The sequence below is a fragment of the Chlamydotis macqueenii genome, chromosome 1 (assembly GCF_036417535.1).
Source record: "Chlamydotis macqueenii isolate bChlMac1 chromosome 1, bChlMac1.mat, whole genome shotgun sequence".
Taxonomy (NCBI): domain Eukaryota; kingdom Metazoa; phylum Chordata; class Aves; order Otidiformes; family Otididae; genus Chlamydotis; species Chlamydotis macqueenii.
The window spans coordinates 86,258,744-86,272,172 of NC_141556.1; the positions used below are offsets into that span (position 1 = coordinate 86,258,744).

At 47.4% G+C, this 13,429-nt stretch overlaps 2 protein-coding genes across 2 annotated transcripts; one reads left to right on the top strand and one right to left on the bottom strand.

Moving 5' to 3' along the window:
- Positions 1-210: 210 nt before the first annotated feature.
- On the bottom strand, positions 211-2,507 carry EMG1 (EMG1 N1-specific pseudouridine methyltransferase). The gene is made up of 6 exons (XM_086759825.1): positions 2,303-2,507; positions 2,125-2,226; positions 1,627-1,768; positions 1,196-1,254; positions 889-1,038; positions 211-535 (listed from the first exon to the last, which is right to left on the bottom strand). The coding sequence occupies exons 1-6, from the start codon at positions 2,429-2,431 to the stop codon at positions 422-424; spliced, it is 696 nt and encodes a 231-aa protein (XP_086615951.1). The 5' UTR covers positions 2,432-2,507; the 3' UTR covers positions 211-421.
- A 140-nt stretch (positions 2,508-2,647) lies between these two features.
- On the top strand, positions 2,648-8,805 carry PHB2 (prohibitin 2). The gene is made up of 8 exons (XM_086759800.1): positions 2,648-2,829; positions 2,901-2,985; positions 3,089-3,168; positions 3,295-3,479; positions 5,324-5,453; positions 5,958-6,061; positions 6,436-6,513; positions 7,071-8,805. Exons 1-8 carry the CDS (start codon positions 2,703-2,705, stop codon positions 7,149-7,151), a joined length of 870 nt encoding a protein of 289 aa, XP_086615926.1. The 5' UTR covers positions 2,648-2,702; the 3' UTR covers positions 7,152-8,805.
- The last annotated feature ends 4,624 nt before the right edge of the window (positions 8,806-13,429 follow it).

Sequence of the window (13,429 nt, forward strand, 5' to 3'; positions counted from 1 at the left end):
CTTTCCTCTTGGGTGCCTTGGTGTGGGAGTGTGAACTGTCACACACTACAGAGCAAGGTGATGCCACAGGACTGAGTAACTTCAACTGCAGGGTAAGCAGGGCACAGCTAAGAATTTCAGTTCCATGACAGATTTGGGCAGAGTCCTCGCTATAAAGGGAATCACACCTCCCCACGCATTAAACATGAGAAAGTGAAATACACAAGCACATTTATCAAAAGTGACCTTTAATAGGAGGAAAAGAGGTCTGTGGCACAGTCCATTTAAAGTCTCATTGCCCAGAAGCTACAAGGACAAAACTGAAGCCTTTTCCCTTCCAGGAGCCCAATGTTGCACCAGGTCCACTCCTAAATAAAACAGCCTTTTCAGAACGTGGAGTCACTCTATAGGAGTCCACCATGACAGCAGTAGCAGCGGAAGTTCATACTACTCCCCAAGCTTCCTCAAAGGCAGTAGTAATTTTAGCACATGTCAGGGCAGCAGAGAGCGGATAGTTGCTGATGGAGACCATCTTTTCTGTATAGTCAACATCGACCTGGGGGAAGAGAGAAAAATCAAGATGCAAGTTTTCACTTAGTACCATCTCCATTGGTTGGAGAGACACGACACATTACTTGTGCAAAGTTGAATACAGCCACAATAAAACACAGCAGGAGAACTGCTAGCCCTCACTAGTCCCTCCTCTTGGGAGAGAGAAGAGTGCCAAGTATTGCAGCGTTGGGCCTTTTTTTTTTGACAAGCCTACCTGGGGGAAAATAACGGGGGAGTGGGCTAGGGTGATCAACCCAAAAAAGAGTAGAAGAAAAAGAATCTCCATACTCAGAACAAGACTGAAGTCTATGCTGACAAAGATTTTTACAACTTCAAGTAAGGGATACATGCACTTACCGAACCGTGGGCAAAAGCTCCCACGACAATGGCAACTGGCTCTGCTGTAGGAACCAGTTCACGCAGATCTGACACCTTTGGAACTGCAAAAGAGGTACCTATCTTCATACAGCCCACAGGGAGATGATCACTGACTGGATTTTTAATCACCTGCAGAAAGTTAGTAGAGGTGTAAAGGTAAGAGACCCTGCTACATAGTCTGTCCATAGTTTGTAAAAAAAAAAAAAAAAATCAAGTCACTCCAACATCACTAGCTGCAAAGCAGGAATATTGCAATGTTACCTGTGAACAGTCAAAGAATGTTTACCTTCAACAGTTTCTGAGGCCCATCAGCTGCTCGAACACTGAGCTTATGCAGCAACTGAACTGACAAGAGAAGAAAGTTAGTTAAGCTGTCTGTTCTTTTGCCAGATTAATCCTATCCTCTCCCTAGTGACTGGAGCTAAAGTGTACAGAAAGTCTATCTTTACAGTTCCAGCATCTTCTAAAGTGGTCCTAAGAAATACTGATTAGTGAGTTTTTATGCTGCTAGCACAGTCTCATGCAGGCACTCCCCACTGTGCTAAGGAACACATAGTTGGACTATGCATCCTGGAACTCACAGAAAAGATGCTCATGCCTCTGCTCTTTTCTCACTTTCACATTAAGGTTGGCACAACTTTTTGACTCCAAAATTCTTTTACTCCTAACAACCTTCCTGCATTATTCTGTGGCTGGTATAGAGCTTGAACCACTTACCCATAAGACCACAGAATCGATCAAAAGTTCTTGGGATTCTAGTTTGGGGATTGACTTCTATTAGAACATTCTTCTGGGTATGGATATAAACCTGCAGGAGGCCAGCCCGATTCAGGGGGCTGTCCATGAGCATCAGGAGACTCTGAAATACAAAAATACACAGTGGCGGAAGTAGGAAAGGTGCTAGAGAGATGACTCTTGGAAAACTTGAGGGTTAGGCCCCATGAATGCAGAAGAGACCGACACTGAGGCAGAAAGAAGTTCATCTGGCCATACAAGTTCTACTGTAACGCTGACAGAAAGCAATCTCATATCCAAATAAACAATAATGACTAAACTTAAAAACCACGAGCATAGTGAGTAGGGCCAAACCCGGCCCTGTCCCAGGGGCACAAGCAGACCCCCCCCCAAACTGAGGGACAGCCTCCCTCGAGCCGACTGCCCCGCCGCCCCGAGCAGCCCAGGCCGCCACAGACGCTGCCCGGACCCAGCCGGTACCTGGTGAGTGATGTCGGGCCGCACCTCCCCGGGGTCCCGGCCGTTCCGCAGCAGTAGCGCCTTGTGTTTGTCGCAGTTGAGGAGCTCGAACGTCTTCCCCACCTACGGCCAAAGCAGAGAGGTAGGCAAGGGCGCCCGCGGCCGCCTTCGGCCCGGCCGGATCCCCCGCCGCCCGCACCTTCACGGTCTCTAGACTCGCTCCCTCCAGCACCACCAAGAGCCGCCGCTGCCCGCGGGGCCGCTTCGCCTCCAGCGAAGCTTCTTCACCCGCCGTCCCCTCCTCACGAGGCCGCCTGGGCGCCGCCATTTTGCTACCGCCGCACCGCGCGGCACCGGGCACACGTCACCGGGAGCCACTCCCCCAGGCGGCCCACCGGCCGCAGCGGCCACCCAAGATGGCGCCTGGCGCGCCCCCGTTATTTCGCTCCGGCCGGACCCACTTCCGGATGTGAGCGTGGCCGCTCCGGAAGGCGGAGGCGGGGCGGTGGCACCTCCCGCGCCGCCGTTTCCCGCCGGAGCGCCCCGGCGGTGGCAGCTTCCGGTGTCCTTCCCGGCGGGGAGCGCGGCGCGGCGCGGCCATGGCGCAGAACCTGAAGGACCTGGCGGGGCGGCTGCCGGCCGGGCCGCGCGGCGTCGGCACCGCCCTCAAGCTGCTGCTGGGCGCCGGCGCCCTGGCCTACGGCGTCCGCGAGTCCGTCTTCATCGGTGAGTCCCCTCCGGCCCCCCGCGCCCGGTTCCTCCGCCTGCCGCGCTGACCGTGCCCCTTCTCCCCGCAGTGGAAGGCGGGCAGCGGGCCATCTTCTTCAACCGCATCGGCGGCGTCCAGCAGGACACCATCCTCGCCGAGGGGCTGCATTTCAGGTAGGGCCCAGCTCCTCCGACCCCAGCCCGACCCCGCCGGCCTGGCCCCGGCCGCGGCGGGTGTCCGCGCTGTAACGCGTAACGGGCCTCCCGCCCCTCGTAGGATCCCCTGGTTCCAGTACCCCATCATCTACGACATTCGAGCCCGGCCGCGGAAAATCTCCTCCCCCACCGGCTCCAAAGGTGAGAGCGGCCCCGCAGGCCAGAGCACGAGGCCCAGGCGACGCCCGTGGGGCGGGACGGAGGGAGAGAGGGGGCAGGAGTCCGGCTGCGGCGCTGGGCCTGCTCATCTCCCTTTCTCCTTTTCAGATTTGCAGATGGTGAACATTTCACTGCGTGTTCTCACACGCCCTAACGCTGCAGAGCTGCCCAGCATGTACCAGCGCCTGGGTCTGGACTACGAGGAGCGAGTTCTGCCTTCCATCGTTAATGAAGTGCTCAAGAGTGTGGTAGCCAAGTTTAACGCTTCACAGCTTATCACTCAGAGAGCCCAGGTGAGCTCTTCTGAAATAGTCTTACACTCGTATTGCAAATAAACAACTAAATTGTGCTAATGGGGATTATTATAACAAATGAGCGATGAATGAATTAGATTGGTAGATGGTGCATCCAAATGGAGAGGGCATGGAGCTGTATCCCACTTACAGTTTGGTTCTGATACAGATACAAACACTAAGGCTTGTAAGCTAGAAGCACTAGCTTCTGAGAAGAAAACTGGATTCATTGGTATGTAGAGTGCAAAACTGTACTGTAATGTAGTGATGGGAGAGGGAGAGCTGACGTACAGTATAATCCATAGGTAACAATAGAACTGTCCTTAAAAAATGTTTAGCTGGCCCTTTATGGGTCTCAGAAGAGCTGTCAGAGCAAATTAAACTGTTTTTAAGGATATGAAAAACAAAGTGGATTAGTAGTTAACAAAGCAGTAGGCTTTTGGTAATGGGTGCCCCAGAAGGGCAGCAAATACTTCTGCTAGAAAAAGATTAGAGAGTAATTTCGGCAAGTTCTGAAATAATATTTAGCTTATAAAAGCCTATGCCTGAAAGTTTATGTTCTGATAATTTGATTGGCAGGGATTCTGAGAATATCTGTCACCTATCACAGCTGAGGGAGAGAGAAGTTGCTGATCATCTTTTAAAAGCTTTGGAGGAGAACCTGCATGAGACTGCTAAAGAGGATAATTTGTCAAAAAGATGAAGTAAAAGCATATCTTAACTAGTTTCTGATCCATGACAAAAAAGCAGAGTAGAACTAAGTGTCCAGGTCTTGTTGTGAGAACTGATCCATAGCAGGGACTTCGGGGTTTTATGCTAGGCCACATGGTCTGCATTGAAGGGATTTGTTAACGATCTTGTGTAAAGAGAGTGAGTAGAAAAGGGAGGATGTCTGCAAGGGCTTTAGGTTTATTGGAAACAAAGACAACTGTTAGGTATCTCTGAAATTTCTGAACAAACTGAATTGAATTTGCCTTCTTGTCATGTATTCATATCGTGCTCATTACTGTAAAGTGATGCGTGTTGAAGCAGTTGATAATCAGAAGAAAATGGAGTGGCTTTACATAGTTACATGTTCACAGTTCACACGGTAAAGCATTCTGGCGTAATTTTGGAATTCTGCTCAGAAACAGCTGCAATAGAAGTAAAAACAAATGCTAGACTGGTCAAGGATGTGAAACTGTAGCAATAATTTCTATCTAAGTCAGTCTTTGGCATGGGACTTGTCAGCCTGCCTGAAAAAGATACTGACATGTTAAAGGTCACTCAGAAATGAGTAAAATAAATCAAGAGATCTACTGACAACACTCATCCAAAGAGACTAAAAAAGTGAAATAGTCACACTAGACAAGTAGCTACAGTAATTAAGAGACATGATACGTCTACAATGTGGAGTGATAACTTTGGTTTTCTTAATCTGAATGCAAGCACGAGGAGACAGTTAGACTGCAAATAGTGGCAAACTCAGGATGGAGATGGAAATACCGTTATTGCCAAAACATGCGTAGGAACTGTGGAACTAGATGTGACAGGATGTGAAAACAAAAAAGCTTTCAATTTTTTTTTTTTTTTGTAATATTAATTTATAGTAAAGTAATAACTATACATAAGCTGTAATGTACTTTTGAAAATGCAATACATAGCTATGGATGTGCAGCGTTATTTAGAAGTAAGAGATTCAGAGATAGTACTAATGTCCCTGGTTCAGGGTTGGTTTTAGGTAATGTTTCTCTCGGGCTCAATCTGAACAAACTGTGAAGTGCAGTTGTGCTTCACTTTTGGAGCGCCCAAGATGTGAGAAGAACCTTGTGTTTGGTATTCTTTTTGCTATATTTGTGTTTCAGGTGTCTCTGCTTATTAGGCGAGAACTGACAGAGAGAGCCAAGGATTTCAGCCTCATCCTGGATGATGTGGCTATCACAGAGCTTAGTTTCAGTCGTGAATACACAGCAGCTGTGGAGGCTAAGCAAGTGGGTGAGTTCAGTTTATGCCTGGAAAGGGTGGATTGCCTTTGCCTTTGCCTTTTCATTGAATTTTTAAACAAGGAAGCAGAATCTGGCCTAGTGTGTCATTGTGCTTGTGCTGATGCAGCTACAGAGTTATAAATCTCAACCTCCTTAGTAATGGAGCTAAACAGGTTATTTCACAAGTACTGACAGAAAAGTTTGGGTCATAGCTAATGAGATAGGCCATCAGTGGGACTGAGTTCCTCTTCAGACTGTGACTTTGTCACTTGCTGTGGGGATCATGTTTAGAGGGTCTGGATGCTGTTGATTCTATTTAAGAAAAAGTAAAGTAAAAAAGTAAAAGATAAGTAAAGTAAGTAAAAGTAAAGATGCATTTCTTACTTGTGGGTATTTCCCCAGAATGCTGTCCATTCTTTCGGAAGTGAAGCCCCCAGGCCTCAGTGGTAGGGTTCTGGTGGAGGGCTCAGAAAATGGGATCTGCTTCTAACAGTTTTGGCCATTCTCTCTGCAGCCCAGCAGGAGGCACAGCGCGCACAGTTTCTGGTGGAGAAGGCCAAGCAGGAGCAGAAGCAGAAGATTGTTCAGGCTGAAGGGGAAGCTACAGCTGCCAAGATGATATCCTGCTTTGGGAGATTTTGTGGGATGTGGCTTCTGAGCTTGACAGTCTTGAGAATCTGTTACACTGAGCTCATGCTTAGGAGACTGTTATCAGATGATAGCTTCAAGTAGGTCACTGTTTTTTCCCATACAGTTGGCTTTAGTGACGTTACAGGTCAGAGCAGAGAAGGCCGTGAACCTTCACTCCTTGTTTTAAGGTTTAACTTTTATTTGTTTTGTGTGACCATAATACATAACATTGTTCTTGATTTAGGGAAGTAAAAATATGCCTGCCCAAAGACCCAAGTTACTGGGATAGAGATTGCTAAGATATTTGATGATTTGGCTTAGGAAAAATTCCAAGTTTTTCCTTAACTTTTGCTCCCCCATACCTCGGTGAAGCTCTCAGCAGGAATCCAGGCTACATCAAGCTACGCAAGATCCGAGCTGCTCAGAACATCTCCAAAACGGTGAGCAATGAGGCACAGAATTTCTTTCGTCCTTCTGCAGTCCTTGTGCTGTCCTCCCATCCCAGTGGCCACATGATGAATTTAAGGCGAATGTGACCTCCCCTGTCCTGATCTTTGTTCCTGCCCAGCCCTTCTCTGCTCCAGTAGAGCTTAAGATTTAGCTTGCAATGATCGGCAATTAGATATGAGGCTAGGAGTTCATGCCCTCCATATGACATGGCCAGATCCACATCAGATTCCATTACCCGCACTCAGCTGCAGCCACCAAAAGCTCCTGGTTTCCTGCAGGCTGAGAAAAGGGAACAGGTGAGTGTGGGATCAAAGGTCTGTCTGACAGGGAGACAGAATGAGCACTTCTTTTAGAAAGTCTGATGGCACTGGTATGGGAAGTCAGGAAGATGCAGAGTTGTTTTGGGGAATTGCATTAATTTAACTTAGATCTTAAGTGAATAAAGCAAGAGTGCTGTCTCTGGAGGAGGATATGGGTTCTTTATTAGTGCTCTTCCATGTGTGTTTGTACTCCTTTATACCATTGCTGTAATGGATTTCTTTTTCAGATTGCTGGCTCACAAAACCGTGTGTATCTCACAGCAGATAACTTGGTACTGAACCTGCAGGACGAGGGCTTTACCAGGTAAAGGGGCCAGGTGGCTGGATTTATTTATCTGCACCCTGCCTGTGAAACTGGTCCCCTTTCTGGAGCTCTCTCAGGATCTTTTCTCTGAGAGGATCCTGACGCCAGAGGACACAGCCAAGTAGGGAGCAGTCTTTCTTACTGTGGAAGTTGAGATTTTTTGTTAAATCTAATCAATTTGCTCTTGTTTTTCTCCTTTCTTTTCCCCCCCCCCCCCCCCCCCTCTTACTGCGTCTCCCGGCCCACAGAGGAAGGTAAGGCCCTGTTTATTTTGATCCTCTTGTTAGTACTTGGAACAAGGATGTTGATGTTTGCCTGGTGCCTGGGATGTTTCTGGCTTGGGCCTTTCTGGCCACGGGAAGTTTGTTCCATCTCTATCTCAGTTCCCATTTGTGATGTGAAGCTTGAAGCCCTTCCTTGCGGGGGCCACACAAACATCTACATCAAGGAGGAGATAATAATTGGAGCTCTGTGTGTGTCCCGTAAGGAGCCTTTTGTGCGGAAGGCGGGAGTAACTGAGGAGCATCCTCTGATCTGTCCCACGTGTACAGGGCATCCTGCATTTGTGGCAAAGAGGGCTGTAAGAAGGCAGTTAGGTGATGGTAGCGATTTGTGTTGGTTTGGGGTAGTGATCTTTAGGAAAGATGCTCTGGTTGCTCTCCAGAAGGTTTCCAGCCCATGCTACAAAGCCCCATTCTCTGCTTTCAGAGCTGGCAGGAGTGTGGTGGCTTTGCCTAATCTGTCCAGTGTTTCCTGGACAAGGCAGTGCCAGTTGAGCTAGTAGTATAGAGCTAAAGGCTTAGGTTTCTTAGAATCAGGAAAGTAAGCTAAGCTGGTTTCTTTTCTGTGGGATCTCTGATTGTAAGATCCCTCTTCCTTATCTCTGATGAGATTTTGAGTTACTTGTCCCAGAAGTCTTTAAGGGGCTTTGAAAAAAGTTCCTCGTAGGAAGGACTTGAAGTCCAGATGCTTTGGGGGTGACACCCCACACCCCCAAGTCTGTAGTGAGGGTCTGGTTCAGCTTTGCTTGTGCTTTCTGGGCTAATGACTCACTTCTGTCTCCCTTTCAGTGACAGTCTCCTACTCAAACAAGGGAAGAAATGAAAGAAAGTAAAGCCTCCTAGAACCACCGGCACTGACCAGCAGAAGATACGAGTGAGGAGCTTTGAACTCCCTCCACTAGCATTGTTTGCCCTCACTTTGAAGTTGTTCATCCAGTAGCCAGATTTGGTTCCCATGCCCCTGCTCCATCTGTGGTGATCCAGTTATGGGATTGGGCTCTGCCACTAGGCAGCTGTAATCCCTTTCTCACCCCACCAGCTAAATTTGGGGAGGAAACAAGGGTGCTTACTGCTGTTAACCCGTGTGGGTATAGTAATGCATCTCTTAACCTCTTAATCTTCATTCATTTTTAGATTTTTGTAGGGTAAGACCAGATTTTTTTTTTTTCCCAAGTGAGAGAGTTCTGCTCACATCAGTGCCAGGCTTTTTCTAGTAAAATTTTATTCTCTTTCACTCTTGATCCCAAGAGAGCCTGGAACTGAATTAAGGAAAATGTCATTCATTGGGTGCCTGTTGCTGCTGGAATATCTATTTGTGTCACTCTCTGCTCAGTGATCCTTTCAAACATTTGTAAAAATTAAAACCCCTGAAATTTATGCTGTGTTTAAGTGTGCTTAGTGCCAGAAAAAGAGGTTATTTTACACAGGGGAAGGTGGAACAGAGCTTCTATGTGGTTGAAGGCAGAAGGAGGATGTTGTGGGGAAAGGTGGAAGGGAAATACCCTTCTGTTCCCTGAGACATCACAGGGTGGGGAGAGAATGAGCAGTGTGGATGCTGGTGTAGCTGCGTGGGTGGGCAGGACTGGTTTCTTAGCTGCCTGTAGATGCTAGAGGTGAGCACAGGTTTACCTGTTTTTCCATGTCACAGCAGCATGTATGTACTGTCTGTTGATAGACCTTCTTTTTTTCCTTCCCTACTTTCCTGGCCTAAAGTGTGGGAGAAGTCTTCCTCCACTGACTAAACTCTCTCTGTGCTTGGGTTTCCAAGGCAAAGTCTTGTCTGCTTCAGGGGCTCGCTTTTCCCTGTCTCATTGGGCTGCCCTATACTACATCTAGAACTTGGAGATTTTATAGAATCATAGAATCATAAACTATCCTGAGGTGGATACGAGGACCATCAAGTCCAAGTCCTCACTGCCCACACAGCAACCTAGAAGTTAGATGATGGATAAGAATGTTGTCTAAAGGCATCTTGAACACAGACAGGCTTGGGGCCATGACAACTTCCTTGGGGAGATTGACCACCCTCTCAGGGAAGAACGTTTTCCTAATATCCAACCTGAACTTCACCTGATGCAGCTTTAAGCCATGCCTTTGTGTTCTGTTGCTGGACACCAGAGAGAAGAGATCAGCACCTTCTCTGCTTCCCCTCATGAGGAAGTTGTAGACAGCAGTGAGGTCAGCCCTCAGTCTTAGCTCTAAGCTGAACAAACCTGCTGACCTCAACTTCTCAAAAGTCGTGCCCTCTTTCGCTACCTTTGTTGCCCTTCTTTGGATACATTCTAATATTTTTGTATCCTCCTTATATTGAGGAGCCCAAAACTGCACAGAGTACTGAAGGCTGGGCCAATGCTGAGTGTAGTGGGACCATCGCTTCTTTTCGCCAGTTAACTATACCGTGCCTAACGCACCCCAGCATAACGTTGAGCCCCTTTTCCAGTCAGGGCACATTGCTGACTCAGAGCTTGCTATCAGTCAAAATAGTCAGGTCCCTTTCTGCAGGGCTGTGCTCCAGCCTGTTGTCCCACAGTGTTTATGTACATCCAGGATTACACCAGTCCAGGTACAGAATCTGGGATTTGTTCTTGCTAAATTTTGTATGACTGGTGATTGCCCAGCATGCAACTCCATCAAGGCCTCTGTCCCCTTGAGGGAATCAAGGGCTTCTCCTAATTTGGTATTGTTGGCAAGCTTAGTGTGTACTCAGCTTCTGTGTCTAGGACATTGATAAAAGTTTTGAAGAGAACTGGCCCTAAAATTGAGCCCTGGGCAACACGCACCAGACTGGCCACCAGCTAGATGCTACCCCATTTACAGCAACTCTTTGAGCGCAATCCATCAGCCAATTGTTTACCCAGTGTATTGTGTGCATGTCTAGCTGTATGCTGGACACTCTCCAGAAGGATACTGTGAGAGACTATCAAAAGGTTTGCTGAAATCCAGAAAAACCCCACATCAGCTGTCTTCGCTTTGTCCACTAGGCAGGTAACCTTGCCGTAAAAGGTTATCACGTCAGTAAGGCATGACTTGCCCTTTGTGAACCTGTGCTGGCTTTAACTGATGACTGCATTGTCTTTTAGGTCTTTTCAGTAATTCCCAGAATAATCTTCTCTGTACCACACGCTAGAATGAAACTGACAGCCCTGTAATTACCAGGGTCGTCTTTCTTGCCATTCTTGAAAACTGGAGTAACACTTGCCAGCTGCCAGTCAGCTGGGACCTCTCCAGCTTCCCAGGACTGTTGATAAACAACAGAGAGAGGTCTTGCAATAATATTGGCCAACTCTTCAGTACCCTGGGAAGAATCCCGTCGAGCCGCATAGTCTTGTGTGCATTCAGTTGCAGCAGCAAATCCTGTACAAGTTTAAAGTCACCTGGGAGTTTATCAGTCCCTCAGTTAAGATCCTCCAGCCCAGAGCTCAGGGCATCCCAGGGTCCATCATCCGTGTTAAAGACAGAGGTGAAGAAAGCATTAAATGTCTCTGCTTTATGTTCATCCCTGTTTGGGGAAGAGGTGACCAATCTCAACAAGTAACAAAACAATATTTTCTTTAGTCTTTCTTTTGCTGTTAACATACTTAAAAAAAAAACAAAAACCCAACCTTTTTTTGTTATCCACCAGAGTACTGGCCATCACCTCCAACTTGGGCCATACAAATTTTCTCCCTATAGTGGCGAAGAGCATGTCTGTACTCCTCCTGTCTAGCCTGTCCTTGCTTCCAAGGTCCACACGCTTTCTGCGTAAGTTGCAGAAGGAGATCCCTGTTCAGCCAAGCCAGTCTTCTGACTCACTTCCTTGCTTCAGACATATTGGAATTGCCTGCTCCTGTGCTCTTGGAAAAAAAAAAAAAAACAACAAACCACCTCTTAAAAAGTTACCAGCATCTATGGTCCCTAATATCCCCAAAAGCAGGTTCCATGGGGCCTTTACTAACTAGTTCCTTGGGCAGCCTAAAGGCCAAGGTCAGCGCTGCTGACAGTTTTTCTCATATGACCAAATATTTTAAACTCAACTCTTCCATGATCACGATGGCCAAGACAGCCACCCACAAGACCATCTGTATTTACAACCAACCATCTCTGTTTGCAAACAGCTCCAACTTAAGCTCTCCAGTTAAGAGAGACCTTTCAGAACCTCTTACTCAGGTGAAGCAGTGCACAAGATGTTTGAAGGAACAGATACAATCTATGGATTCCTGGTTTTGCAACACACTGGCAATCAGAGCCATAACTGATACCCGTATGTGTACCGCCACTCACCTTTCAGCTTTACTTCTCTGTCTGTTTTTTCTCCCCACTGTCCATGTCCTGCCTTTTCCTCCAGTGGTGGCAGAGCTGCAAAGCCAGCCGGTAAATGCACGTGCCTGTTGGCTCACAGGCCAAGGGAAGCTGAAGTCCAGCACATGGAAAGAGGGTCTGCTCACAAAGTATCTTCTGTCTTCTGATCTTCTTGCCATATCCCATGACAGCAAGCAGAGTCCTTCCTCCCAATATGTGTGTCTCAGGTATGTGTCATTAGCCCAGGCAGCTTTCTCAGCCACGTGCTGCTGGACTCAAAGAGGATGGGATTGCTGCATGGTGGTGTTTCTGCTTTTGCTTGCTTGAGGCAGAGTTTGCAGTTAAAAGGGGCAGAATTTCCCCCCGTGCATGCAATGGCATGCGGCAATCATCCTTGGTGCTGTGGTTTGTCCCTCATAAGCTTGCCTGTTGCCTGGACGTAGGCTGAAGTTGCTTTTTCTGAAAGGATGAGTTCTTTCATCTTGGAAGTACATTTGAAGGCTTCTCCCTAAGTGGGACTAAGTTCTTCTTGTCATCAGCTCAAACCAATCCTAGACCAGGGCACCGGAGGCATCTTTTTCTTTGAGCAGCGAACACCAACAGCCTAAGCACTACCTGTACCTGCAAATTAAGGATTCCCCAGCATGTTCTCTGCAATCTAGGCCAACTGCCACAGAAAGGTTCAAGTCTGTACTCTTTAGCTGTAGCTTTATCCAAAGTCTCTCAGTATTCTCCCAAATGGTTCCTGGGTACAGTTCACAGGCTGGGGCTTGGTTTTAACTGACAGGACTTCAAAAACCATTCTGACACCACCAAGGATAGGCTGCAGCACTAAGGAATACTCCATGGCATTTACAGAATTGTATAAATAGTGGTGGGAAGGGACCTCTGGAGGTCTTTAGTCCAGGCTGCTGCTGGCACTATTTCCAGTAGTAGGTCAGATCAGCCATGGCTTTGTCCATTCAAGTATTGAAAATCTGCAAGGACGGAGTTCCCCCTCTGAGCATCTCTTTGACTGCTGCCTGATGAAAACAGTCTTAGTGTTCAACTGCAACCTCCCAAGCTGCAATTTGGGACTATTGCCTCTGATTTTATTATCTGCCACTACCATCATCTCATACCATCGCTCTGGGTAGTGGTAGATGAGCGTAGCTTGCCCTTCAGCCTCCTCTTTACCAGACTAAACAATCCAGCTCCCTTAGCCCCTCCTTGTACGTGACTGACTAGGGTCTGTGAAGCCACAATGTGGCCATGGTCTGGTCTACCTTCTCCATAAATGTCAAGTTTGATGTCTACCAAGTGGTACTTAGGAAGGAGCAGTCAGGCACCACACTCTTTGCTGAAGCAGCCCTTATGGCTTACCCTCCAGCTCAGGCTGGACACCATCAAAGACAGATGAGATGGATGACGAACTGACTAACAATTTGGGAGCACAAGAATGACTCTTCCAAATACTCAAATTTAAGTGCAAAAGCCTGCATCTGAGTTTGACACAGCTAACTTTCTGCACTCAGACTTACCTGACAACTACCAACACTCAAGTGTCACAGCAAGGAGCCACAATAACTGGTCACAGCTTCTGTTCAGGAGTCTGAAGTCTCCACAGAAAGTGATGAAAACTAAGCTAGAGCCATTCTTGTAAGTCTTTGCAGGACTGCAAGTGAAGCCAGGATTACAGCTATATTCAGAGAGAAATTATGGAAAAAGCTTTTGGGACTCAGCA

Bases quoted from the DNA above. Each gene is read 5' to 3' on its own strand.
- EMG1 (XM_086759825.1), bottom strand. From the start codon at position 2,431: ATGGCGGCGCCCAGGCGGCCTCGTGAGGAGGGGACGGCGGGTGAAGAA. The intron at 1,769-2,124 runs GTACCGGCTGGG...TTTGTATTTCAG, and splicing joins GGCCCGACATCACTCACCAG to AGTCTCCTGATGCTCATGGA. The intron at 1,255-1,626 runs GTAAGTGGTTCA...TTCTCTTGTCAG, and splicing joins TCGATTCTGTGGTCTTATGG to TTCAGTTGCTGCATAAGCTC.
- PHB2 (XM_086759800.1), top strand. From the start codon at position 2,703: ATGGCGCAGAACCTGAAGGACCTGGCGGGGCGGCTGCCGGCCGGGCCG. The intron at 3,169-3,294 runs GTGAGAGCGGCC...TCTCCTTTTCAG, and splicing joins CTCCCCCACCGGCTCCAAAG to ATTTGCAGATGGTGAACATT. The intron at 3,480-5,323 runs GTGAGCTCTTCT...TTTGTGTTTCAG, and splicing joins TTATCACTCAGAGAGCCCAG to GTGTCTCTGCTTATTAGGCG.